This window comes from Arabidopsis lyrata (assembly GCF_000004255.2).
Source record: "Arabidopsis lyrata subsp. lyrata unplaced genomic scaffold ARALYscaffold_3, whole genome shotgun sequence".
Taxonomy (NCBI): domain Eukaryota; kingdom Viridiplantae; phylum Streptophyta; class Magnoliopsida; order Brassicales; family Brassicaceae; genus Arabidopsis; species Arabidopsis lyrata.
The window spans coordinates 14,640,930-14,668,266 of NW_003302553.1; the positions used below are offsets into that span (position 1 = coordinate 14,640,930).

A 27,337-nucleotide genomic window follows, 5' to 3' on the forward strand; every position below is an offset into this window, starting at 1 on the left:
CAATGCTACCACGGGGGCCAGTGATATCAACTAATCTCCCAAGAGAGCACCACGTATCCTGCCAGAAAGAGGTATGCATACCTGATTGGACCTCCATTTTATGAAGAGGTTTAGCCATGTCTCGATATTTCAAAATTTTCTTCCACATCCATGAACCCGCATTACTTGTGCTACGGGCTGACCAAAGGTGACCGTGACGGAGCAGATTTGTTCGAATCCAATTGACCCACAGGGAGTCCTTAGCAGACATTAGTCGCCATATGAGCTTCAAGATACACACCGTGTTTGTTTCAGAGAGTGGTCTTAAGCCCAAACCACCTTCCTTTCTCGGTTTACACACGTCACACCAAGCAACTTTCGCCTTTCTTGTACTTAGTTCAGGACCAGACCATAAGAAAGCAGAGAATAGGCTGTCAAGCTCTTTGATACACTTACTTGGCAAACGAAAAGCCGAGAGCCAAAAGTTAGTGATACTTGATAGTACAGATTTTATCAATTGAAGCCTCCCCGCAAAAGATAAAAAACGACCAGTCCATGTTGTAATTCGTGATCTTATCTTCTCTAGAAGAGGAAGGTAATCTGATCGGGTCATACTCCTAGTGAGGAGAGGTAAACCAAGATACCGGACTGGGAGAGTACCCGCAGAGAAAGGAAAACGTTGAAGAAGATATTGTTGATGCTCTTGTGAGTGACCTGCTAAGAACAACGTGGACTTCTCCAGACTGATTTTTAATCCCGAGAGTGCTGTAAACTTATCAAAAACTTTCAGGATACCCTCAACTGAACGTGCACTTCCATCTGAAAAAACCAATATATCAACCGCAAAACACAAGTGGGTTAGTCTCATGTTTTTGCAACGAGAATGATAACCAATTTTGCTAGACATGGCCGCTTGATCAAGCATACGAGACAGAACGTTCATACAAATGACGAAGAGGTAAGGTGAGAGAGAACAGCCTTGTCTCAAACCCCTCTTGCTACGGAAAAAAACCCGCTAGCTCCCCATTGACTTGAACCGAGAAGGATGCAGTACCAACACACAACTCAATCCAATGAATAAAATTATCCGGAAGATTCATAGTCTTTAGAACTGTGAGCAAGAAAGGCCACTGTACCGAATCAAAAGCTTTTGAGATATCAATCTTCACCGCACACCTACCCGAAATAGATTCTTTGTGGTAATCTTTAACCAACTCCGAAGCTAGCAACAAATTCTCCATCATAAGCCGATCCTTAATGAATGCAGACTGGTTTGGTGCTATAGAGGAGGGAAGTATTTTCTTCAATCTATTAGCAAGAATTTTGGAGATTACCTTGTACAAGACATTGCAGCAAGAGATAGGTCTGTAATTTTTCATCTCATAAGCTTCAGTCTTTTTTGGGATCAAAGCCATAATAGTAGTATTAATTCCTTTAGGTAAGAAGCCTTTAAGGAAAAAGGACTGAATCGCTGTAACAAAGTCTGAACCCAAAATATGCCATGTTTGCTTGAAAAACTCCGCCGTATAGCCATCAGGACCAGGGGCTTTATTCCCCGGCATCTTAAACAACACTTTACGAATCTCCTCCCCTGAAACCTGAGACTCCAACGCTTCTTGATCCACAGTGGAACAGCGAAAATCCACCAAATCTTGAATCTGATCCATGGATACTCCCTCATAATCCACTGGTTCCTGAGTTAAAAAATCCTCAAAAAACCTGACTGCTTCATTCTTAATATCTTCTTGACTTGTGGCTACAGATCCATCATGACATTTTATTTCTCGGATTGCATTTTGAGCTATTCTGGCTTTGACTGCATTATAGAAATATTTGTTGTTTTTGTCACCCACCTGAAGCCAATGGAGCTTTGATTTTTGCCGCAAAAAACCCTCTTCTAGCTCTGCAACATGATCCCAAATCTTGTAAGCCTCTGCTTCCTCTTCCATTGAAGAAGTGGTTGGATTAGCAAGCGTAACCAACTGCTTTTCACAAAGTGACTTATGTGCTGTCTCAACTCTGGTCGATAGATGGTGAAGTTTCTTACGGCCTAAGGAACGCAGAATCGGCTTCAGAGCTTTGAGTTTTTTTGCAAACCGATACATAGCAGATGTAGAATGAAAAAGGACAGGTGTGCTATCCCAAAATTCTTGAACTGCAGGCAAAAAATCTGGCAGTGACGTGATGACATTCGAGAATTTGAATGGTCCACGTGGTCGACGAATTTCTGTTCCAAAGTTGAACCTGCAACGAAGATGATCTGAGCAGCCCCCTGGCTCAAAAACACAATAAGACTCTGGAAAAGCTCTGGTCCATTCCTCATTCACCAAAACCCGATCCAATTTTTTGCAAATTAATCCCTCATCCCGCTTGTTGCACCAAGTGAACAGGGGACCGTGTGAACTCATATCCACCAAAGAACAATACCTTATTGTATCTTGAAAATCTCTCATCCCAACGGGAAGAGACGAAGAGATGTCATAGCTTGAATGTTCTTCTCCATCAAGTATTTCATTAACATCACCTGTGATTATCCATGGTTTATTGTGAAACATTGGAGAATCCTGATGATACTTAAGATCTTCCCACAATTCTTTTCTATCCTCAGCTAGATTAGCCGCATAGACAAAAAAAATAAAGATCTCCGAGTTAGCTCCTTCCAACAACACTGAACATGTTATAAGCTGACCACTTTTATAAACTGGAGTCACCCTTACATTGTCCCTCCAAACAACCCAAATCCTGCCCCGACGATTAAATTCATAGTTTGACATAGACGCCCAATCTCGAAACACAAAAGATATGATCCGAGAAGCCTTGGTTTCTTGAACACGAGTTTCTAGCAAACAACCAAATTGTAGAGATACATCTTGTAACCAATCACGAACTATGGAATATTTTTTAAATTTGTTGAAGCCGCGCACATTCCAGAAGAAACCAGACATTAATGATGTTTTTTGGAGTTCTTTCTGCTTGAAACGCTAGGGATAACCTTAGCATGTTGAGAAAGAGACTCCGAGGTAGCTTTTTGGGAATTTTTGTCTTACGGGTTGCTCGTGCTGAGCTGGCCTTCTCCACAACTAGGGGAAGCTTTGCCGTGATAGCATTAGTGTCTACCACCTGTTCCGGATGCTTATCCTGCTCGTCTTCATCTTCCAAAGACTCAGAGGCTTTTTCCTTTGAATCTTGAACATTTTCTAGAACAGAGAACCGAGAAGCAGAGAGAATAGAGACTTGCCCGAAAGCAAGAGGAATTTGAGTTTTCTCATGACTCTTACATCCCTTCCCCGGAGAGACCAAAGACCATCCTTCCTTATCTATGACATTCTGTTGGGTATCGTGCTTTGCAACTGTTTCACTAGCTCTGTTATCTTGAATGTCATCAGAATTAGCCACAATGGGGAGTTGCTTCTCTGACTCAACGACCAAAACAGAGGATTCTGTTCTTGTCAAGTCATTACCTGCCACTATCTCACCGTCTTCAATTTCAACTTCCTTTGCTTTGATGGGCGATGACAAAGGTTTTGTCACACAAACATCATCGGTATGGCCCCACTTACCACAACGGGAACATCTCGGAGGTAGCCACGGGTAAGCAAACTCCACTGTTACCTCTTCTTGTTTATTCATTCGAAAACAAAACTTACTTGGAAGGGACTTTTTTAAGTTAACTTCAACAAAAACCTTTGCCTCTTCAAAATTACTACATAGTTCTGTTTCTGGATGCAGCCGAATGGGATGTCCTATTGGACTGGTTAGAAAACCAAGACCCTCCCATGAGTATAACGTGTGAGGAACGTTCGTCAATGTGACCCATAATGGCATCGACGTAACTTCTGGTTGAGCTTCTTCTGGAATTGGAGACCACTTCGCAAGGATCATTGGCAGCCCTGCGATATTCCACATTCCTCTACGCAAAACCCTTAATCTGGTAGCTTGATCTCTGATACAGAACTTGACTGAAGTTGAATTGTTCTCATACACATCAATACGAACAGATTTATCACCGAGGGACCATATTTTGTTAACAATAACATGGATCTTGGCAACGTGAGGAGCAGTAGATGGAAATCTACCAACAAGAAAATCCTCCCATAAAAGGAGTGGAATCCTTGATAACTTCATTTGGAACTTCAATAGTTGGAACACCATCAATTAGACTGACTTCAAAATCATGTTTCTTAAGCGAGGGACGCTTATTAACCACTGCCGCATATGACTGTTCCTTAACTGGAGATGAGACTGGAGATGAGATTGGAGAAGTGGACCCTTCCCCCGGACTGGAGACTGAGATTTCCGGCTTAGACATGAAGCCTGCCGGTGGTGGCCGCCACCAAACCCTAGCGTGTAGAGGAAACCACAAAAACCTAAATCACCTATTTAGTCGCCCTCTGCTGACTTAATTATTTACTTAATTATAAATAATATGCATACGATCACATTGAAATGAGAATCGTAATAAAAAACAATTTAACCAAGATCCATCAATAACTAATCCAAAGTTACAATCCCATAAAAAATTCCCTCAAATATTGATGTCATATCAAACATACATAAGAGTAGATAAGAGCATAGTAATATAATGGAAGATGAGGAAGTAAATTATTGGCATAAGAGGAAGTTCGATGTGGAATTAAGAATATGAAACCATAATTGTCCTCCATTAAGAGGTCTGTATAACAGCGAAAAGTGACTCTTTTTTTTTGATGAAATGTGAAATTGATTACTTAATAAAAGAGATCTTTACAAGCTGTTATATCAACAAGAGAAATAGAAATATAGTACAAAAACTATTTGCGAACTCTAGACCGAAACCACTCTTGAAGCAATCCCCTTAGCTTCCTTGATTCAAAGTAGCGCAGCAACGTAATACGAGTACAGACTGATTTCTCAATGATTTTTGCAACCTGGATGTGCGAACAGGAACTCTTGTTGTGCCTCCTATCATTACGTTCACGCCATAAGCAATATATTGTAGCTTGGAAAGCTATCCGAAGAAGAATGTAACGGTGCCCTTCTTGTTGTTGTGTACACAAGCTAAGAAGAGTGTTGTTCCAATCCCGATCCGGGTCTGTGAGCAGCAGTCCTCCCGCAACATCTATCCAGACCAGGTAAGAGAAAGGACACGCAAAGAACAAGTGGTCACGCGACTCCTCCCTTTCACCACAAAAAAGACATGGTTGGACAGCACCCCATTGCCTCATGCGAACCCCCGTATAACCTATCATTGACAGCCAGCCAAGCTATGAAAGCAAATCGAGGGACTGCTTGAGGGAACCATATTACCTTAGCCCAGTCCTTCTCCTCGCTGCGAGCCCGAAGCTGATCCCAAGTCCTTGCAGCTGAGAAGGTTGGTCTATAGTCATCTGAAAAATGACGCCATAAGTGCGTGTCTTTCCCAGCAGCACTCGTCGGGACTACCACACTGCGTATTTTTCTCTTTATTTCTTCCAACGTTTGATCCCGACAGCGACGTAAAACCCATTCAGAGCCAGAAGTCACATCAGATACTTTGGCGAATCTCGGCACCCCCAAGCCACGAATTCCATTGTCTCCAACTATGTCAACCAGTCGTCCCATAGGAAACCAATGATCAAGCCAGAAGTATGTATCTTTCCCATCCCCAATCTCATGACGGAAAAAACCCGCAGCAAACTCACGTAGTTTCAGCAGCTTTCTCCATTGCCAAGATCCTATAGTTGAGCTTTTGACATCCCATATAGTACCTTGACGAATAAGATAACGTTTTACCCAAGCTACCCACAAGGATCCTGAAGAAGTGAGGATTTTCCAAATCAAACTGAGCCCAAAAACTCTCGAGACCTCATGAAGACGACGAATACCCAATCCACCTTCCTGTTTTGGGACACAAACATCCTCCCAAGCTATATTAGACTTAGAATGAATATTCGGAGAACCGCTACAGAGGAAAGCCGAACACATACTCTCAATCTCCTTAAAACAAAAAAAGTGACTTTACTACATGATTTAATTTACACGGATCATTTTTTTCTGCCCGTAGATGGATCCCCTGTTCTAAAAATCGGCTGCCTAGACGTTGATCGGATGGGGACCGCGGCGATTTTTTCCAAATCGGTAAAAAAAATCGGTGATCCGATTTTTACATTTTTTTTCTTTTTTTGGATCTAAAATTCAAAACATCCCACTTATGTTCATAATTTGTATAAAAATCATAAGTTTGACCTTAAATTCTTGTTTTCATGTGTTTAATGCAATTTTAAAAACAAGATTATATAAATTTCTTATTTATAATGGATTAATATGTTTTTAAAATATTAAATAGCTTTAAAACTAGTCCCCGTTTAATCTCTGATTTACTTGATAGGCGCTAGGCCCATCCTCACCGCCCGACTAGCGCCTAGCGATTTTTTAAACATGGGATGGATCTAAGAAATCATAAATTTTGCTAAGATAGCTAAAAAAATTATAAATAAAAATTATTTATTATCTTGAGAACACTCCCTCGGTTTCAAAATATAGAATGCACACATTTTAAGAATTTATATATATATATATATAAACTATAATTTAACTTGGTTTGAGGCAAGTGTAATTTGTAACATATATTAAATCATTAGATTTACTATTCTAGCGACTTATATCTGTCAACATTTAAATGTATATGTATTTTAATCTAAAAACAAATATGAAGAAATTTTTAAAGAAGTACATGCATTCATTCCTAAAAACAATTTAATTCCAAAAAGAAATGCATGATGCCAAAAAAATGAAAGAATGAATAGTTTTTCTTTATATTTAATGAAATACCATTAATTCCTTCATATATTGAAAATGGAAATTTTCTAATTAAAAACAGTCGTATAACTTTTGGCATGAGTTATTAATGAATTTTATAATCTTTAACTAACTACATAATTTGGTGTTTTTATTTTATCCAGTAAATTTCAAATTTAAAATGCAATAATAGCATATATTAATAAAAAGTTCAACAAGATTACCAACAATTAAATGAAAAAAAATATATAATAAACACAAAATTTATAGATTTAAAGAAAAAAAAATCATGTTTTTCGGCAGGTTAATTATGCTAGGATTTGATAATACGATGACACAAAAATCACGTAGGAACTAATGATTCCACCTCTTGTACTTTAGTTCTATATAAATGAATGAAAACAAGGTAATCATAATTACCTAAATAAAAAAGTGTGTTTGTGTTCCTTTTTGAAAATTAAAAAGTAATCGGCGAAAAACAAAAAAAAATAATATCTTTTCGGGAAAGTTACTAGATTAATCCAAATTATGAGTTTAATTGCTCTAGTGTCTCAAAATAAATTGGGGGTTAAATAGGTTATTTTCATGACAAAAAATAAAAGTTAAATTACCCTTAGATATATTAAAAAAAACTTGGGGAATAAATATTGGAAAAAAAAATTATTTGAAAAGTCTGCTAGATTTTCTTAACAAAAATCTAGAGTGTGATAGCAGATTTGTTATATAAAATATAAATTGCTAGAATGACATATACTCGCAACCGAAATGTTTTCTGTTATGACAGATGTTTTATATATTACGACAGATTTCAATATTTTTTGTTTTGTATTTTTTTTTCGTTTTATATTTTTTTTCGTTTTGTATTTTTTTTCTTTTTAATTTAGTTATTATATGTTAAATATTTTATTTTAATAGAATTGAAAATTAAATTGGTATTTTTTTTCGTTTTTTTTTTTAATGTTTTTTCAATTTATATTTTTTTTTTGTTTTCTATTTTTTTTTGTTTTATATATTTTTTGTTTTTTCAAATTTTTTTTAATTTTGTTTTCTTTTTCCTAATTTTCTATTTAATTTTAATTATTTTATTTTAATAGAATTGAAAATAAAATGGGTATTTGGTCTTTTAACACAAAAATTGTGTCAATCTAGTTATTTTTAATAGATTTGTGTCAAAGTAGGTAAATTTCAGTATCTTTAAAGTGTTTAGTGTTCTTACGTCTTGCTTCCGATCAATATTGAATAATCCTTTCATGGGAATCCATCACTCTCGTATATAAAAGAGAAATTGAAGACAAAGATTGAGATGTTATTAACTTTATTTATATGTATTATCTGAAAAAAATTTTATTTATAACTTTAACCTAATCTTTTCTAATCTTTCAAAAAATTTACCTAAATATTTTTAAATCGTTACGTCTCAAATATAGTTTTTATCAATCTTAAATATGGTTATTTTTGAATAGAAAAACATGATATATATATATGATCTATTTAGGTTTAGTTTTAGTATTAGAGGTTTTCCTAAAGAAATGTATTTATGGAGGTACGTAAGTTTTTGTGGTGCTGATGGTGAGTCAATAAACCATGTCCTTTTTACATGTTCCTTAGCTCGTCAAGTATGGGCTTTGTCTGGTGTACCTACTCCTGAGAATGGCTTTCAAAATGGCTCAATCTATGCCAATATACAGTTTCTCTTTGAGCTTAAACAGAATTTGTTGGTACCAGAGCAAGTAAAAAGATCATGGCCTTGGGTTCTTTGGAGGCTGTGGAAAAACAGAAACATTTTTTTCGATGGTCTCATTTTCTGTCATTTAAAATCCATAGAGAAGATTAAAGAAGACACTCATGAGTGGTTCCTAGCTCAATCTCAAATTCAGAATGTTGATCCAGATTTAAACAAGTTCAATGATCCAGGTATGGATAGATGGGATCCTCCTCCTTCTAGTTGGTTCAAATGCAACATAGGGGCTGCTTGGTCTGGGAAAAAACGATTATGTGGGGGTGCTTGGGTTTTACGGAATGATCTTGGAGAGGTTTTGTTACATAGCAGAAAGGCCTTTAGTAACTTGTGTGAAAAAAAGATGTGATGTTGCATTGTGTCAGGTGGGCGATTGAAAGTATGCACAGTCACAAGATGACCAGAGTTCTCTTTGTTTTTGAACCAGGTGACTTATTGTCTGCATTTGTCAGGCCCTCTGCTTGGCCCTCTTTTGCTTATCAAGTTTCAGAGTTAACTCATTTTTTGGAAAAGATTGGGGAATGGAATGTTATGGAGGAAAAGATTGTTGCGAACAGGAGAGCTTCTTTAATTGCTCAAAGTGTTGTCAAGGAGGATAGATTTCAATCTTATGTTGCTTCAGGTCCTCCTAGTTGGCTTTATCAGTTCTTTGAGGTTGAGAGAACCTTTCTCTAACTGCTGATCCTTTTCCTAGTCCAATCTTTGTCGTCATTTTTTGATGTTTGGTACTTATTCTCTGTACTTTTCATGTAACTGTAATGGAGTTCTTTTGTAAAGGTTCTTCCACAGTTGAAATATCAATATATAATATGAAAAAAAAAAGATATTGAGGAATATAGGGTCTTATTATGTAATTAGCATATTCCTAGTATTAAGTTTGGTAATTACATTGTTGTAACAAGGTTTAATCGTATGTATATAAGGCCTTGCCTTAACACTTTGATAAATAAGAAAACCTTTATACAACTTAAGTTTCTGAGGGGTTTTCACAAACCCCACCATATGTTAATGCACTGGGTCTAACTTCATTTCATAGTCCAAATGAATTATTTACATATGCATGAACAAAGTTAAATATTGATAAGTAAAATAATCATATTTTTTTTCTTTTGAGAAATAGTAGAAAGTAATTTAGAAAAATTTAAAATAAAACAAAAATAAGAGAGAGAGAAAGAGATGTGGCATGAGTGATGGGTGTGTATGGGAGTGAGTGAGAGCTGTGAAAGGGAAGAGTCGCAGAGAGTGCAGAAGTTTTCAGAGTTTGCAGACTCACTCATTATTTTCCCTCTCTCTTCTTTTTTCTTATAATTTTTCTCATACATATTTTTTATTCAAAACAATTTATTATTCATGTATAGTGTTTTTAACACAAGTGGACCGTGTACACTTAATTTTATAACTGTCGATGTGTTGGAGCTACGGGTCGTCTTTCTAACAAAAGATGACTAGTTACATTACACGATATGGTTTCATTAATTGACACACAACAATAGTGATTTGGTATAAATCATTTATAAACTTATTACAATTTGGCTTCTTTAATTTTATTTTCTAATACTATAATGAATAGATCAAGAGAATGTTTATTAAATTTGTATTGGGCTTAGATTTTTGATAATGTAAAAAAGTTTATATTCAACAACTAAACCGGAAAAATGAACCGAATTAACCGAAATGAATAAAAAATTGGTTCAATTGAGAATTGATTTTAAACCATGAAACCGAACTAAATAAACCGACATCCGAACCAATCCGAACCAAAATTTTATTCAGTTTAATTTGTTGGCATTTCAATTAACCCGAATAAACCGAAAATTCGATTAAACAGACCCGTATAACCCGAACCAACCGAATGTCGAGGCCTAGGACTGTTTGGTTACTCTTTTATAATAATCTTTGTAATAGTTGCAATATGCTTACATGTTTTTTTTTTAGTTAAAACATTAAAAAGAATAGAAGAGGGACATAAATACTTTCACTTGGCTATTTACTTACTACTACCTCCGTTTCATAAAGAGTGTCGTTTTAAAGTTTTATTTTTGTTTCACAAAGAGTGTCGTTTTAGGTTTTCAATGCAAAATTTAATGATTTTTTATGTTTTATGACTATTAGTATTCTGCAGATTGTTTTACTATTGGACAGATTATGTTTAGGTATATAGTTAATGATGTTTTTGTTTAGAAAAAACAAAAAATTTAATGTTTTCTTAATCTGTGTGCAAAACTCTAAAATGACATTCTATGTGAAACAGAGGGAGTATATTTAGGATCGAAAATAAATGCTAAAAAACATCTTAAACATTGTAGGGTTAAATTCAAGACTACTTTCACAAATAAGTAATTTTTTAAATTGTTTTTTCTTTCTCACCTATGTATTATAAAGTTTGAGATATAAGTTATAACACAAAGAGATATCAATACTAGAGCTGATTTGTAATTAATTTAATAATTTGTACACACCATTTGCCGCTTAGTTTTCATGACTTGTTAGATTCTCTTTTCGGTTACCAATTTTTCTCGTTTTTCAATAAAAAGTTTTTCTAAACAAAAACGAAAGTTACAAACTTCTGAATATAATAACATAATAAATTAAACATAAGTTATCTATGCCCCTTGTCACAAAATCTAGCTTTTAAGAAAGAAAAACCTGAAATGGTGCTTAAGATAAAACCAAAACTAAAGCTCAGAAGAAATTTTTTTTAAAAAGGAATAATAAACAAGAAGAGGACATGAAGCACAGAGATTCTGCAGACTGCAGGTGACCAATGGACACTTTATCAATAAAAACATACCTACTACTCTCTTACACTTTCAATTTTCCAATACAATCCCAATCTTTAATCTTTAATCTTTCTTCTTCTTCTTCTTCTTCATCTCTCTCTTCTCTCTCTCTTCCTCTCTTCATGGCTACTAGGATTCCATTCACAGAATCACAATGGGAAGAGCTTGAAAACCAAGCTCTTGTGTTCAAGTACTTAGCCTCAAATGTTCCAGTTCCACCTCATCTTCTCTTCCTCATCAAAAGACCCTTTCTCTTCTCTTCTTCTTCTTCCTCTTCCTCTTCAAGCTTCTTCTCTCCCACTCTTTCTCCACACTGTAAGCAAACTTTATCTTCTTTGCTTTTGAGCTCTATGATGGTTATCTTTAGGGTTTGGTGATGATGTAAAAGAATTTGACTTTTGCAGTTGGGTGGAATGTGTATGAGATGGGAATGGGAAGAAAGATAGATGCAGAGCCAGGAAGATGTAGAAGAACTGATGGCAAGAAATGGAGATGCTCCAAAGAAGCTTATCCTGACTCTAAGTACTGTGAGAGGCATATGCATAGAGGCAAGAACCGTTCTTCCTCAAGAAAGCCTCTTCCTCTTCCTCCTCCTACTCAATTCACACCAAATCTCTTTCTCGACTCTTCTCTATCTTCTTCCAGGTTTTAAACACACCTTCCTCCTCTGTTTTATTCTAATGACAACACAAAGATTAACTCTTTCTATCTTTGAAACATTTTAAAGTGTAAGTAGAAGAAGAAGAAGAAGTGGATACATGGATGATTTCTTCTCCATAGAACCTTCCGGGTCAATCAAAAGCTGCTCTGGCTCAGCAATGGAAGATAATGATGATGGCTCATGTAGGGGCATCAACAAATTTTCTAACGAGGAGAAGCAGCCGGATCGACATTGCTTCATCCTTGGAACTGACTTGGGGACTTGTGAGAGGCCATTGATGCTTGAGGAGAAGCTGAAACAAAGAGATGATGATGAACAAGAGCAAGGTAGCAAGAGGTTTTATAGGTTTCTTGATGAATGGCCTTCTTCTAAGTCTTCTGTTTCTACTTCACTCTTTATTTGATCATCTTTTGTTCTTAACCTTCTGTTTCTTGTTAAGTTGGTAATGCAAGCAAATTCTCTCACTTTTTTTTTTGTTTAATTAATTAGGATTTTTTTAATTTGTTTTCCATGCATTATATTAGCATAAAATATTTTAACTTGTGTAAACTAGTTATATTAGATTGATTTTAATGTTTAAATTATTTATGTTCATCTCTTGTCCAAAAAACTAATGCTTGTCTAAAGAAAGCTATGAACACATGTGAATAGCGATAAAAACTTTTGTTGTTAATAGTTCTGTTGCTAACTAAAATTATCTATACCGATGTGAGATGTAACCAATGTTTCTATCATAAATTATTCTTGATAGATAGATAGATAGATTTTCGTCAGAAACGTGTTCATTAAACCTATTTACTGTGGATAGTAAATGGTTTCTTTGTTTTGGTTAAAACAGTAAATATCTTTTTCTTAAATGTGTGTTAAAAAGATAAATGAAAAATATAGAAAAAATGATAAAGAAAATAAGAAAAGAGAAAAAAAGACAGGTTTTGCAATTGAGTTGAGTTGAGTTCTGTTCCCTGACTGAGTTTGGTCAGGTCTGAAAAAGCCAAACACCCAATCAAAAAGCTTTCTGCTCTGACTCAGTGAGAGAGAAAGACGACTTCTCATTCTCATCAAACTGAATTATTATTATTATTACTTCTTTAGATTTTGCAATCTCTCTCTCACTCACACACACACATGACACAAAGCAAATTATACTTTGTGTGTTGTAATTTTGTTTATAAAATAATTATAGTCAAAATGTTCTGAAAAGTTGAAAGAGATCCTACAGAGAGAGAGCAAACATGAAACCTAAAAACACAAAAATTTAAAGTAAAAGGGAACAGAAGAAACTGCAGAAACAGTACCAAATCCTTCAAGACCACACACACCCACGTTTCTGACTCTTCCACTTCCTTCTGACAACACTCTTCTGTATTTTTTATTTCTTTATTTAGTTTTTAGTTAACTATTTTGCTTTTATATTTCTTCTCTCTATTACATTCACTATGAGTCAAGCTGTTGTAACCAAAAGAAAAAAGATTACTTTTCCATTAACAATAGCAAATAAAAACAAGGCTCAATCCAAATAACCCAAAGTTCAAACTGATTATCCTTGGCCTGTGAATGAATTTTTGTCCTCACACTCTGACTTCTAGAAAAATTGAATCAATGGAATATCTTTGTCACTAAAGTTACAAACACACAAGAGAAATCTGTTGTTATGTATGAACGATCTCAATTGGCCTCTTCCTCTTCCTCTTCTAGTCTTCTTCCTCCACGTTAGCATCTTCTCCTTCCCCATTGCTCTCTTCTTTCTCTCTGGTGGGGCTTTGATTTGGCTGACTCTCCTCCATCAATTCACCTTCTTCATCTGATGATGATAGCGCCCTTCTTCGTCTTACCCCCGAAGCAGGTACCTGTACCCACCAAATAGACTTACTGTGAAAACATTGTCTTTTGTGTTTGTGTAGTTCCATAATTTGGATTGCAGTTTATGTATTACCTCATCATCATAAACATCAGGATCTTCGAGCCCAGCAGCAGCAAGAAGATCATGAGCATCATCATCCACAGGTTCCTCAGCTTCTTGATTTGTCATCTCATCTTCCCTGTTATAATTAGTGTTGGCGTCTTCATCTTCCACTTCATTATGATCATCCATAGTGGCAGCTTCTTCTTCATCGTCCTCGTAGTGTCGAGCCCTTGAGCTTTTGTCCTTCTTTCTTCTCTTTCCGCCTTTCTTTCTTCTCCGCTCACTGGGCTTACCTTCCCCGTCATCATCTTCCACTCTATCTTTCCGCTTATGAGATCCAGGTGTGGAGCTCTTCCATTGTTCCTAGGGTATTATTAATATTACAGAACAAAATCAGCATGTCATCCTAAACATCTCTCAAGACAGATACTGACAAAGGGACACACCCTAAAGATTATTACCAAAGAGTAATTTTTTCCTTGACGCTACACAACAACGTTGAGAAATCTGATCTGTATAGACATTGCAATCAAAAGCAAGACATCCTACCTTTATACGTTGAATTTTTTCTTCTTCTTGCTTTAGGCGTCTCAGCTCTTCCTCCTGTTTTCTTTTCTCCAACTGTCCAAGAGAAAAATGCATATCATTGTCTAGAAAAGGTTCCATATAAAATCATCATCACCAAAATAATTTTGTTGCTGCAAATGGTTACCTGATATTTCCTCTGTTCTTCAGCTTTACGGCGTGCTTCTTCTGCCAAAGCAGCCTGACGAGCAACTTCTAATCTCTGTCGGTTCTGCAGCTCCTCACGCTCAGCTGCTTCACGGTGAACTTTTGCTGCTTCCAGCAAGTGCGAGCAATACTGAACATGGGTTTGAATCTTCTTGCTATCAAACCCATGAACATGGAGGTCTGAAGCAGCAGACAATTGAGTGAATACACGAACAGCATTCTCAGCTTCTGCAACTGTTGAGCGCACCTGCAGAGTCATCAAGCAGATTTCCTTGTCAGATGGAAATCAATTAGTCCCCATTAGACGAATTAATGTTGTCTAAACATCTCCTCATAAAACAAGACATTAAATCCTAGGATCAGTTGTAGTGCATACTAAGGATTTAAAGGATAGCCATTTCTTAGCAAGGATGACTAGCATACTATGCTAGGATCATGGTGAAAAGTTCTAGATACACAAGCTGTAGAAGCAATCTCATAATCCAAAAAACTCCCAATCGATGCATGCTAATATCTGCCTATCTTCTAAATTCTAAGTAAGAGATACACAAGGCTAGAGTCAGAAGTAAGCAAGGTAAAATATTAGTCTCTTAGAAAAGGAGGATCTTTAATTAACCTCATCAGCTGTTCTTTTTTTCTTTTGCAGTGTGGAAGACGATGATTTCTGCATTACAGCACCCAAATCAAATCTGAATGTGTAATTTGAAGGAGTCAAGTGAATGGCCCTTAATAGTGTCTTTTTGCACTCTTGCCACTGCTCAGCCTCGTAATGGGTACGGGCTAAGTAAAGAAGAATTTGAGAGTCTGTGTTGTTAAAGAACTTCCGCAAGCAGTTTTGATACTGCCAACAACATAATTAATGAACAGAATACATAAGCAAAAAGCAGAAATCAACCAAAAGAAAACTTAAAAAAAAAACTATATAAAATGACAAACCATTTTCACGGCTAAGGCAAAATTCCCTTGAGCAAAGTAAACATGAGCCAGATTCACCCATACATCAGGCATCTGAAGAAATACACTTCCACTTGCAGCTTCTTGAACCTAAAACATTCACAACGTTCCAATGAATTGAAGAATGTAGCTAGCCAAAACCATGAACAGTAAATAATAAAGCTGACCTGAGTAAAAACATCTTTGGCAATATCAAATTGGCCTTTCTCTGCCAATACAATGCCAGAACCGTTGGCAGCATACATGTTGGAATTATGTTGAGTCAGGACCTGTTAATCCCAACGATCAACAATGAGTAAGAAGATCAGCGTTGATGGAAAGAGAACATCGCCTATTTAAGCATGCAATGCTACTAGCATAGAAAATTCCAACAAAGGGTTCCGGTTTCCCCAGGCATCTTATCAAGAAGATAACTGAATTAATAGCAACCTACTTGTTACATCTCACTCTATTATTAATGCACTGTGCTATCCTAAAACTCCCTGTCCTCAATAATTAACTAAATACACACACATAATTCCATTTCCAAAACCCATACTTAACAAAGTTCAGATAGTAACAAAGAAGTACATGAGCAAAGAAGAATTTGAAATGTCCACCATCCTCCACCCAAAAACCCCCCATAAGCACATTTAGTAGGAAATATTCCCAAAATACTAATAATGAGAAGAGAGAAAGGAAATAATAAACATCATACTTTAGTATAGAGTTCCTTGGCCTTCTCCAGATGTGTAGCTTCTAATTTTGGATTTCTTTTCTCATTGCGCATTGCCGCGAAATAGTTCCAGTTCCCCTAAACCATTCCAGGAAGAAACATCACACACACAAAAAAAAAAAAAAAAGCTTGTAGAATAATAGTTCCAATCATCTAAGGCTACATCACACTAAATTATCAAGAAGAATTCACTCAAAGGTAGTTAGATATCTGCTAGACAACCAGCCATCCCCAGGCTGCTGGTAGAGGAACCATACAGAATGAAGGGCTGGTCTTCCATACATGTATTAAAAAGAACCCTATCGTTATATTGACTGAAGTGTTGTACAAGAGAGCCCAGATCGCAGCAATAGCTGATTAAATTGGACCCATATAAAAGGCAGGGGACAACCATTTTTCGATGTGGGGTGCTCATATAACATTGATTCATTAATATGATCACGCAATGTGCTTTGAACAACCCAAAAGGAACTTAATATGATGATTCTTATTTATTCTGAAACGCAAAAGAGAAATGGATATAAAAATCTATACCAGAGAGAGAATAGCATATGAGTCCTTCCCATCAGTCGCATCATTAGCAGCTCGAAAGGTTTCCTTTGCCTTAACCCAGTCATCATTCTTAAGCTCCAATTCACCAAGCAGAGACAACGCATTTGGATTTTTATCGTCCACTTTCAGAGCTTCATTCACCTATAGGAAAAGTAGGAAAACACGGTCAGAGAGAGCAAACCAACTGATACAGATAAGATAAAATTAATGTTAAAAATGGTGGTAGACCAGTTCAATGGCCAGAGGAAGATTGTTCTGAGCTTTTGCACTCGCAGCAAGCCTCAAATAAGCATCTATGTAGCCAGGATACTGCACCAAATAGGCAGTCAGATTAAGTCGACGGAAATCAAGAGTCAGCATCAGATTTTTGAAAGAGAAACAAAATTTCAAGCATATATCAGGGTGAGCCTTCAAACAGATAATGTAAGACATGGTAAGTGTATACAAAAACTATAAAAACAGAAGAAACATAAAGCTGAAAATTATATAACACATGTACCAAACAATGCTTTGAACTTCCCAAGAGAGCAAAAAACAGTAAATTATAACCAAGCAAGTCATGCTGCCGAATCAATGTTCCCATTTTTTTTTACTTTTTAGTACATGAAAAGAAAAAGAAAAAAAAAATCTGCAAAAGAAGGTTTTTAACACAGTTTTTTTTTTTTTTGTGAAAACCAAGTAACCACTCGAAATCATCTAGTTGTCTACCACTAGAAAACTCATCATAAAGTGAAACAGTAAAAAAACATCAAAATAAAGTAGTAGGAAATATAGACCTTGAAAAGTATCAATTGATACAGAAAAGTCGCTGCTTCTGTTTTGTGTAACTGCTCAAGTAATCTAGCCAGGTTAAACAAAGTTGTGACTTTATTCCAAGGTACATCGACAGAGTGACCACTTTCAATCAGCCTATGGAAAATGCCCGTATCCTTGTACCCTAGAACAGATACACCTGTTTGTTCCAAATTTTCTTTTTCATCAAGGAAGCTAATCCATATTCCATCACCCAGAGCCTCCTTAAAATTGTCAAGCGCAGACTGCAAGGAAAAAGAGTGTTGAACCAATAGCCAAAATTCAAAGCAAACATGCAGAAACAACCTCATTACAAACCTCAAATTCTTCTCTCTCAAAATGTAAAGCACCAATGTCATTCAGGACTTCTATCGGCACCTCTTGCCCTCCCTTTTTCATGAGTGTCCGTGCCTGGGAGTTTTCGTTTATGGTTCTCAGAAACAATTGTCTTTCTTTGATAATGTACAATATGGTATCATGAACTTGAACAGGAGATATAATTATCAAGATCCCACTTTAAACAAGAATTACCATTTTGAAGGCGTCAAGTGCAGCCCCTGTGTCAGATGATATCAGCAGCTCACCAAGGCCAACAAATGCCTACAAAACCCAAAACTATATATCAAGGAAAAAGTAATAGCAATAGTAAAAAGTTGATATTATCCTTATTAGATCTTTAACCATACCTATGAGCTGTGGGGGAAACAAACCCAAAAAGTATTCTCAAGATATATGGCAGACCTATGTTTTCTTACTATGTTTTTTCTTCCTTACTTAGGCTAAGTGTGCTCGTGTTACGATTTAGGTAACAAAAGTGGATGTGTCACTCGAAGGTGATCCACAGTAAGGTAAAGAAGATAACGATTACAACCAAAGAAGTCATGCAAGTATCAACACCTTTTGAAAGATCAGGCTTAAGAATTATGTAAACCAAACTAACCTGGGCATCACGTGGATCAAGTTTTGTGGCCTTTCGCATGTACTCAAGGGCCTTATCATTTTGTCCAAGCTGGGTGTATAAGTGCCCGAGAGCCTAAAGAAGGAACAGAAACATGCACATGAAACATTTTTAAAAGTAAAGGATAAAATACAGAATGTAAGATCAATAAAGAAAAATCTCGTAGTCATTTAACCTTCAGAGTCTCACAGTTGTCGGGATAGACTTCTAATACTTTCTCAAAGTTAAATACAGATCCTTTCAGCTCCCCCAACTTTAGTTGTACTTGACCCAAACCTGCAACACAACAAAAAATCAAACTAAATGACCATACAGGATAGCTCTGCACATCAATCCAAACTGAGCTATACTGAAAACTGAGGCACGAGATGTTGATATACACAAATTTGTTCATAATCATACGTTTTACAGACTGGAATTAAATATTGATGGTCTGATATCGAATATTCTACTATTAAAACGGAAAGAAATGACGAAGGTGCAGTATCTTCATTGCGAATGAGTCAGATGGTAACATACAAAGAATTAAGGGGAATTCAGTAGGAAATTGGAGAAAAGTTACCAAAGTAAGGAAATACAAATTCTTGTGGCTTATTATTAGTTTCTTTGATGGCTGCCATATAGTACATCCCAGCCTTTTCATAGTCCCCCTAGAACAAGACCATCATCAGACATCAAAAAGGAAGATTACAAAAAGGAAACAAGAAAAGATGCATTCTTCTATAACATCCCATAGAAGAAAGAAACGCATCAGATATATTCTACTCAAATAAAATATTTAATCAGGCTTTACTGAATTTTTTCCTCCACTGCCTTAACACTGGCAAGCTTATAGTTTTTTCACCCTAACATATACTAGGGTATACCACAAAGGTCCTCACCATACTTTTCTCAAGACTAGGTAAGAATTAATATACGAGAGGGGATAAAAATGTCAAACCTTGCTATGATATGACCGTGCTAAATTGTAAAAAGAATGTGACTTTGTTGGCCCATGAGTTGTGACGGCTAATGCCGTTTCAGTCAGCTGCTCAACAAGAAAGTGCTGGCCAGTGAAAAAAAAGTGATTGGCCAAATAATTTAGGGCTGATGCGCAATATGGATAAATCTCAAATGCTTGCTGCATTCTGTCCATTCCTTTCCTCATTCCTATAGCTATACATATGTGGTATCATCAGCAAAGGCCAAAAATAAGTTTAGTTAATAGAATCTCTTCAGCATACAGGCATTATCAGAAGATTTAGAACTGAGGTATACTTACAATCATTTGCTTGCAAATCCATGATCCCAAGTGCCACAAGAGCCTCAACATTATCAGGATCTAGCTGCAGATATAGAATACGGTAAATAGCAGTATTTGTTTGAAGCATTCAGTCGGCTGTGTCATAAGAAATATGAGATAAACATCCCAGTCCCACTTGCCTGCAAAACACGATCAAACGCTTGCCGAGCTTTATCTAGTTGCCCCAACTTATAACGACAAAGACCAATTCCCAGTCTCACAGCTGCAGGACACCCAGGAAATACTTGCAAGGCCCTCTTAAGACAGTCAACACATAGAAAATCAATATGATAATTTGTTTCATAAATGGACTAGACTATATCACCTAAACAAAGAAATGAGATTTACAGCCCAAATGAAGAAGCATACCTTGTATAGGTTTAATGACTCAGAAAAACGTCCACGATTAAATTCTACAGAAGCCTGTATACGTGGTAGAGCAAATTATTAATTTCAGAAAACTAAATAATAGGCTAATACAGTGTCAGGCTTTCTCAAGCACAGTTACACTCCAAGAAACTTGGCAACCGTAATTATGCTTCAAGAAAATAAGAATATTTGATAACTGTCCTTAGGCTAAGAATTGTGATTCTGTATATATAATCCAACCACCTACAAAGTTTAAGCTAAGTGACAGAAAATGAAATCACAAGTCATTATACCTGACCCAGAAGAGCAGGAACATTATCAGGGGCAGTGTCTAACACAATCTTAAATGCCTGAAGTGCATTATCTATTTCACCCTTAGCCAGTAAGAGCTGACCTGTAAGCAGAAAATTACATTTGAGGATTCTGTATCTAGTAAACATAGAGGAGTATAAAACGAATAAGAACCTGGGAGTACCTTTCCCAACCCAAGTGGAAGGCTCATGCATATCGATTCTCGACGCTTTGTTATAATATCGTGTTGCCAAGATGAATTGCTCCTCTTTTTCTCTGTGTTTTGTCTCAGTTTTACCCAAGTAGCTGTAATACGCACCTAGAGCGTTCAAGATTGCTATTCTCTCGTACTTAACATCAGCATAGTACTCGTCAATGTCTTGCCAAAAAGAAACAAGCATGAGTTTTCTTCAGTTCCCAAAAATTGCTTATCGATAATTCTGAATGATTGCAGCACTAAAAAAGCATCAGCATCGTATATTTGCGTACCAGAACTTGAGCCTTCCTCCAATATTTGTCGAAACTGTTCAATTTTTCCTTGCTTGAAGTATTCCCTCTTCATTAGAGATGAAATCAAAATCAGAAGAAATAGTAATCACAAAATAAAACTCTAACAAAGCTCGATAACCCAATTCCAGATAGACCCAAAATAAGACCTAAATAGTGAGTGTAAAGAACGAACCGCGATGATGAGCCAGAGATCGAGAGGAGCTTGTTCGGCTTTAAGGATATCAAGGATATCAGAAGCGTCACGAGGGAGCTGATCAAGAACAACCCTAACTTCTTCTTCCGAATTCTGTACCGGTATGTACACACTCGCCATTGCAGCGACGATTACCACAAACCCTAGAAGTAATTGCACTCGCAATTTCTCCAATAAGATAGTGTGTGTGCAAAGAGAGAAGCGAACGATGAACTAACTATACCGCTAAGTAAAACGACCCGACGACAAATCTGTTTCCTTTTATTGCGAGCTTGGTCTGGTTTAGTTTGATATGCTCCGATAAGAAGTTTTAGGGTCAAATATGTTAATTATATAAAGTTACGGCAATAGAGTTTTTTTTTGGGTTTTTGTTATTTTCAGATTTACGTTTTTTTTCAGATATTTAAAGGAATTATTGCATATTTAGGCACTTTCCTCAACTTATTTGTGTCTTTAGACACTTTTAAAGTGCAAGGCACTTTCGTCTTGTTGAATTCTCTATTATGCCCCTAACTACAACTCTCTCTCGACTCTCGTTACGATTCACTCAGTCAATCACTTCTCTTTTTGTCTCTTAAATTATCTCAGAGAAAAATCCAATAAGACAAAAAAAAAAAAATCACGGACAAAAAATTAACATGAATTTTCAAAAAGAAAATGTTTTCTCTCTTCTCTCTCTAAATCTATCTTCTGTTCCTATAATTTCGTTCGTGAAATTGTATTTGTATGGGATGAATTCATCCACACAAAAAAAAAACACATAACATTCTCGATTTCTCCGGTTTAATTTTCATCTTCTCCCGTTTAATTTTCATGTAATTTCTGGTGTTTTTGTGAGTTTGCCTTTCTGGGTTTGATTTGATTTCGATCTCTTTTAATTTTGAATCTGTATGGTAAATTTAATTTTTGTTTTTTAATTTCAAGCTGAAACCAGAGAAGAAATTAGCTTAATTGGAGTGCGAGTCCTAGGTTTCCTTAAGATTGTGATTCAGTTTGCAATCTAGATCTTTTTTAATAGCCACATTGCTTCAAGACTGTGTGTAAATGTTGTCCTTTAAGTTTCCTTTGGTTCATGAAAGGTAACAGACTGTGTTTGTAGGTGTTGGTGGGTACTCTTATCTTTACGAGCCTCTTTGGTGGTCTTAATAAGTTGCTATTGGGGACAAAGAAGCTGAGGCTTTGCAAAAGTCTAAGATCTCTTTAAGTGATCTTATCAGTATTGACTCCACCAAAATTGATAACAAGAAAGAGAAGCCAACAAGTGGTTTTGATAAATCCATCAAAAAGAGAGGCGATGATAAGCATTCCTCCAGATCCAACAAGAAGAGAAGAGCTTGATGTGGAGTTCATGTCAACAATTGTTTTTTGTAACAGTGACCAGAAATTTTTGATCATTGGTCTTTTTATGAATTTTTGTAACCAGGTTGAATAATTTATTAAAATCTGGGTTTGTTCATCACAAATGAAGACGACCATGTATAAATTTGTGTATTGATATAAAACGACCATGTTAGTTACCTAGATGACCATGTGGACTTGACTGGTTGGACACTCATTAATGGATAATTGTGTATTTGATTTGCTGTGAATGTGTTTTATCTCTTGGTAAAATTATCAATATGTAAAATTATCATTTTTTTTATGGTTATAATATATTTTATAGTTTTGAATTTTTGTTTACGGTTTCAAATCTAAAGTTTGGTTGAACACATGTACAAAGCAAAGTCGTCCATCTCAATTGGAACATCTACATCAATTGGTAGGGTTTAGTTTTCTATATTTTAAAGAAGTTAAATATCGGTTTGGATTTAGTAGGTATGAATATGGTCTAGTTTTCTATATTTTAAAGAAGTCAAATATCGCTTAGACAAACATCAATGGGCAACGCTGTCTTTGTTTATTGTTAATGTGTTTTATAGCTGGATAAACATATTTTACGAATAGGATATGGATCCATTTTATAATGATGGCAGTGTCCATACACAAGTGAATATTGGTTAAAGAAAAATGGACGGTGTTCTTTTAATTGACGATTATCGTTCATATATAAATTTGTGTATTGATATAAAAGGACTATGTGAGCTACTAGATGACCATGTGGACATGACTGCTTGGGCACTCATCAGTGGACATGACTGCTTGGGCACTCATCAGTGGACAGTTATGTCTTTAATTTTATGAGAATGTGTTTTATCGTTTGGTAAAATTATCACTTTTTTAATAGTTATGATATATATATATATGGTTTTGAGAATTAAAACAAAGTACAGTTTTATTAGTTAACTAGTAGTTATGGTTATTGCTTGGGTTTACTAAGTATTATCTAGGGTATAGTTATCTACATTGAAAAAAGAATTAAAACAAAGTACAGTTTTATTAGTTAAGTAGTAGTTATGGTTATTGATTGGGTTTACTAAGTATTATCTAGGGTATAGTTATCTACATTGAAAAAATAATTAAATCAAAGTACAGTTTTATTAGTTAAGTAGTAGTTATAGTTATTGCTTGGGTTTACTAAGTATTATCTAGGGTATAGTTATCTACATTGAAAAAAAAATTAAAACAAAGTACAGTTTTATTAGTTAAGTAGTAGTTATGGTTATTGCTTGGGTTTTTTTTTTTTGTCATCCGAAATTAATTTGAGCTCAAAAGAGCCATTCCTGAGGAATGTTGTTTACATATGTGATATGAAGCGGTTCTGTACGAACTTTTCGTGCCAGTTTATCCGCTTTGACATTAGCCCTACGAGAAATTAAAGATAAAGAAAAAGATGAAAACTCCTCCTTGTCGCTCTGAAATTCCTCCAAATACACTGAAAACGCTGGCCATTCGGTTGGAGAAGACACCATCTTCACCAGGTCTGAACAGTCTGTAAAGAATGCTACCTCTTGATTATCTGCACCAATCATACACTTCATCGCCCAGAGAAGGGCCTCGACTTCGGCATGTAGTGGAGATAGACTTCTACGGAGGTTCGCAGCTCCCATGGTTGGCGGCTCTCCATTTGACGATGTACAGAACCATCCTGTACCGGAGAACTTATCACTTCCTTTCCATGATCCATCCACAAAACAACGGTATCCAGAATAATTCGACTCAAGTGAAGTATCCCTCACTCGAGTTTGATTTACCAAGTCCACAAAACCATGACTTTCATTATGGAACTCAATTTGAGCTGTTTGCCACAATTGTGCCTCTTTTTCCGCTAATCGTAATACCTCTATAGGGTCTTTATCTATATTTTCAAAGATCTTTTCGTTTCTTGCTTTCCAAATATACCAAATAATCCATGGAAAAGCTGATGAATCAAATTCTGAAGGTATTCTCCAAAATAAGTGATCTAAATTCGCAAAATTAGATTCCGTGGGAAAAATTCCCATAGCCTTAGGAATTTGTGAAAGCGCCCAAATCTGCCGTGCAGGGTGGCACTGAAAGAGTGTATGATTAATTGTTTCCTCTGATGCTTGGGTTTACTAAGTATTATCTAGGGTATAGTTATCTACATTGAAAAAAGAATTAAAACAAAGTACAGTTTTATTAGTTAAGTAGTAGTTATGGTTATTGCTTGGGTTTACTAAGTATTATCTAGTGTATAGTTATCTACATTGAAAAAAGAATTAAAACAAAGTACAGTTTTATTAGTTAAGTAGTATCCATGTACAAGTGAACCAATGGTCAAAAGACAAATGGACACCCTAAACATCTAGAGTTTAGTGTTATATATTTAAAAGGAGTTAAATATCGGTTTGGGTTTATATTGTTAACGAAGTTAGATATCCGTTTGGTTTACTAGGTAGGGATAGGGTTTAGTGTTATATATTTAAAAGAAGTTAAATATCGGTTTGGGTTTAGTAGGTAGGGAGTAGGGTTTAGTGTTATATATTTAAAAGGAGTTAAATATCGGTTTGAGTTTATATTGTTAACAAAGTTAGATATCGGTTTGGGTATAGTAGGTAGGGAATAGGGTTTAGTGTTGTATATTAAAAAAAAGTTAAATATCGGTTTGTGTATAGTAGGTAGGTGGTAAGGTTTAGTGTTATATATTTTTTTAAAAGTGAAATATCGGTTTGGGTTTAGTAGGTAAGGGGTTTTAGTGTTAAACCTTTAAACCAAATTTTCATTTCGTTTTAAGTTTATATTATTGTCGAAGTTAGATATCAGTTTGGGTTTACTAGGTAGGGGGTAGGGTTTAGTGTCATATATTTAAAAAAAAAATTATCGGTTTGGGTTTAATAGGTAGGGGGTAGGGTTTAGAATATCTAATGTATTGTTAAAGATTTTGATTTTACATTTACTGTTTAGTATAGTTTTTTAAGAATTTCTAAATGTTTTAAAATGACTAAATGTTTTATAATAATCGGGTGGACAGAACTTCGTGGGCAACAATAAATGGTCGACTCTGTCTAACGAAATCCATAAACAATTTTGGCTATGATTAAGTAAATAGACAATTGTAAGTGTGGTGGCCTTTCGGGATGTGTTTCTACCGGAGCTAACCGGATCAGCCGATAAGATTTATAAAAAAAAAATAATAATTATCCATACAACTCCAACTTTATGGTCAACTTTGGTGAGAGCTCTTTGTCTAGGTATTAGCTGCATAATTAATCTTTAGATGCAACTATGTAAGATATGAAATTTTATGATGACCAATAATCTCTACACAAATGGATAAATCAAATTACTATTTCACAAGCTTAATACCAAACCGTCAACGTTGAGTAGCATTAACAACAGAGCTAAATCAATAACATAATTTGGTCATAGAATCATCTAAAGCTCTAGCATTCAAGCTTAAATAGTATATCTTAAATCAAAAGTTTGATTTCTTCCACGTCTACTTATACCATGTTGTCCAACTACATTTGAATGACCAAATTAGTATCCGATTGATTTAGTTTCGTGGATGTAATCAATTCGCATTCATTCTAGATTGGTGATTTCAGATTTATGCTTGAGAAAGAGAAAGAAGATTTGCTTATTAGAATCTCGTGTTCAAAAAGCTAGAATTAATCGAAAGAATTGATTACTTCCATGTTATTCTAGCTAATGAACAAAGAAAAAACAAAGTTAACAAAAAATAACTAAAGAAACAAATTTGAGCAATTCACATCAAAACTGTAACAGTGACCAAAAAATAAACAATAAAGCTTCATTCATGACGAAAATGGAATCAATCACAACTGGTTTTCGATTAATGGAGCTGCTTCGAGAGAAACGTGCAACGTCATCACCGCCTCTCTCGTCGTCTTCTTGCAACAGATCTGAAACAAAGGAGAGTAAGGGAAGAGGGAGTTCAGATTTGCAATTGTCTTCACAAACACAATTTCGCTAATATGAATAAGATATTTACAAAATTCAACAAAACTTAAAATTCTGTTCGCTAATATGAACTGTTACTTTGATTTTGAATTTTCGTAATTACATCTCTTGGACAATGCTTTGATCCTTTTTCTTAATTGGTTGATGTTGTGTACACAAACTCCATTGTTGCCCTCACCACACATACTCAACAAGATCTTCACACACACTATATTACCACACACACTCAACACTCACAAAATCCAAACTCTTTCATGTTTGATTTTGCAAGGAAAGAGAGAAAGAAAGTAAAGATGAAGAGAGAAAGATAATTAGAGAGAGAAAAAGAAGAGGCCTGCGAAGAAGGAAAAAAAAATGGAAAAAAAAAATGTGTATTTCATCTTATCAGATCTTAACTACTCATCATATGCCACGTGTTTGTTCTTTTGTAACTGACAACAAACTAAACTCAAACGTTGGTTTTCTTCCTTCCTTATTATTCAGGGGCAAATTGGTCATACTTTCACTCAAAGAGTTGGAAAAGTGTCCTCTCTCTCAGAAGTGTCTAAAGTGTAAGAACTTTCATGAAAAGTGCCTAAACATGTAAATCACCCATATTTAAATGATGACCATTTCACATATATATACGACGAGAAATCAACGACAACACAATTATCTTGATGTCGACCACAGAGCCGGCGCTAACCTTTATAAGGCTATAAGCCAAAAAAAAAAAAGGGCTGCGTATAATTTTTTCTTATTGAACTGTTATCACAAAAAAAATAAAAAATGAAAACCACTGGACTAAAGTGTATCATTTAAAGTGTATGCAAACCACTGGATTAAAGGAACTTTTAACTAAATGTGGCCG

At 35.6% G+C, this 27,337-nt stretch overlaps 2 protein-coding genes and 2 long non-coding RNA genes across 5 annotated transcripts; 2 read left to right on the plus strand and 2 right to left on the minus strand.

The window, feature by feature from the left end:
- The first annotated feature begins 11,177 nt into the window (after nt 1-11,177).
- Nucleotides 11,178-12,414, plus strand: LOC9321884 (growth-regulating factor 6). Of its 2 annotated transcripts, none has more exons than XM_021031575.1 (3): nt 11,178-11,568; nt 11,658-11,898; nt 11,993-12,414. In XM_021031575.1, exons 1-3 carry the CDS (start codon nt 11,238-11,240, stop codon nt 12,315-12,317), a joined length of 897 nt encoding a protein of 298 aa, XP_020887234.1. In that variant the 5' UTR covers nt 11,178-11,237; the 3' UTR covers nt 12,318-12,414. The 2 variants fall into 2 exon arrangements, with proteins under 2 accessions (XP_020887234.1, XP_020887233.1); XM_021031574.1 differs by having other exon boundaries at nt 11,181-11,568; nt 11,981-12,414.
- A 962-nt stretch (nt 12,415-13,376) lies between these two features.
- LOC9319802 (protein CTR9 homolog) lies at nt 13,377-21,403 on the minus strand. The gene is made up of 24 exons (XM_021031572.1): nt 21,145-21,403; nt 20,952-21,018; nt 20,647-20,841; nt 20,465-20,565; nt 20,172-20,225; nt 19,943-20,059; nt 19,782-19,845; nt 19,461-19,675; nt 19,083-19,170; nt 18,696-18,796; nt 18,503-18,595; nt 18,094-18,162; nt 17,881-17,973; nt 17,547-17,807; nt 16,999-17,079; nt 16,753-16,911; nt 16,201-16,296; nt 15,671-15,772; nt 15,486-15,593; nt 15,166-15,390; nt 14,530-14,796; nt 14,367-14,438; nt 13,848-14,180; nt 13,377-13,761 (listed from the first exon to the last, which is right to left on the minus strand). Exons 1-24 carry the CDS (start codon nt 21,283-21,285, stop codon nt 13,606-13,608), a joined length of 3,258 nt encoding a protein of 1,085 aa, XP_020887231.1. The 5' UTR covers nt 21,286-21,403; the 3' UTR covers nt 13,377-13,605.
- Nucleotides 21,404-21,546: 143 nt separating this feature from the next.
- LOC110230017 lies at nt 21,547-22,686 on the plus strand. The gene is made up of 2 exons (XR_002333273.1): nt 21,547-21,998; nt 22,265-22,686. It is a non-coding gene; the product is annotated as an uncharacterized LOC110230017 (long non-coding RNA).
- A 3,452-nt stretch (nt 22,687-26,138) lies between these two features.
- Nucleotides 26,139-27,055, minus strand: LOC110229703. Its single transcript, XR_002333087.1, has 2 exons — nt 26,566-27,055; nt 26,139-26,429 (listed from the first exon to the last, which is right to left on the minus strand). It is a non-coding gene; the product is annotated as an uncharacterized LOC110229703 (long non-coding RNA).
- Nucleotides 27,056-27,337: the final 282 nt, after the last annotated feature.

Bases quoted from the DNA above. Each gene is read 5' to 3' on its own strand.
- LOC9321884 (XM_021031574.1), top strand. From the start codon at position 11,238: ATGGACACTTTATCAATAAAAACATACCTACTACTCTCTTACACTTTC. The intron at 11,569-11,657 runs GTAAGCAAACTT...TGACTTTTGCAG, and splicing joins TCCCACTCTTTCTCCACACT to TTGGGTGGAATGTGTATGAG. The intron at 11,899-11,980 runs GTTTTAAACACA...AACATTTTAAAG, and splicing joins TCTTCTCTATCTTCTTCCAG to TGTAAGTAGAAGAAGAAGAA.
- LOC9319802 (XM_021031572.1), bottom strand. From the start codon at position 21,285: ATGGCGAGTGTGTACATACCGGTACAGAATTCGGAAGAAGAAGTTAGG. The intron at 18,797-19,082 runs GTAACTTTTCTC...GTTGTGTTGCAG, and splicing joins ATTTGTATTTCCTTACTTTG to GTTTGGGTCAAGTACAACTA. The intron at 18,163-18,502 runs GTTAGTTTGGTT...TGGGTTTTGTAG, and splicing joins TTGATCCACGTGATGCCCAG to GCATTTGTTGGCCTTGGTGA.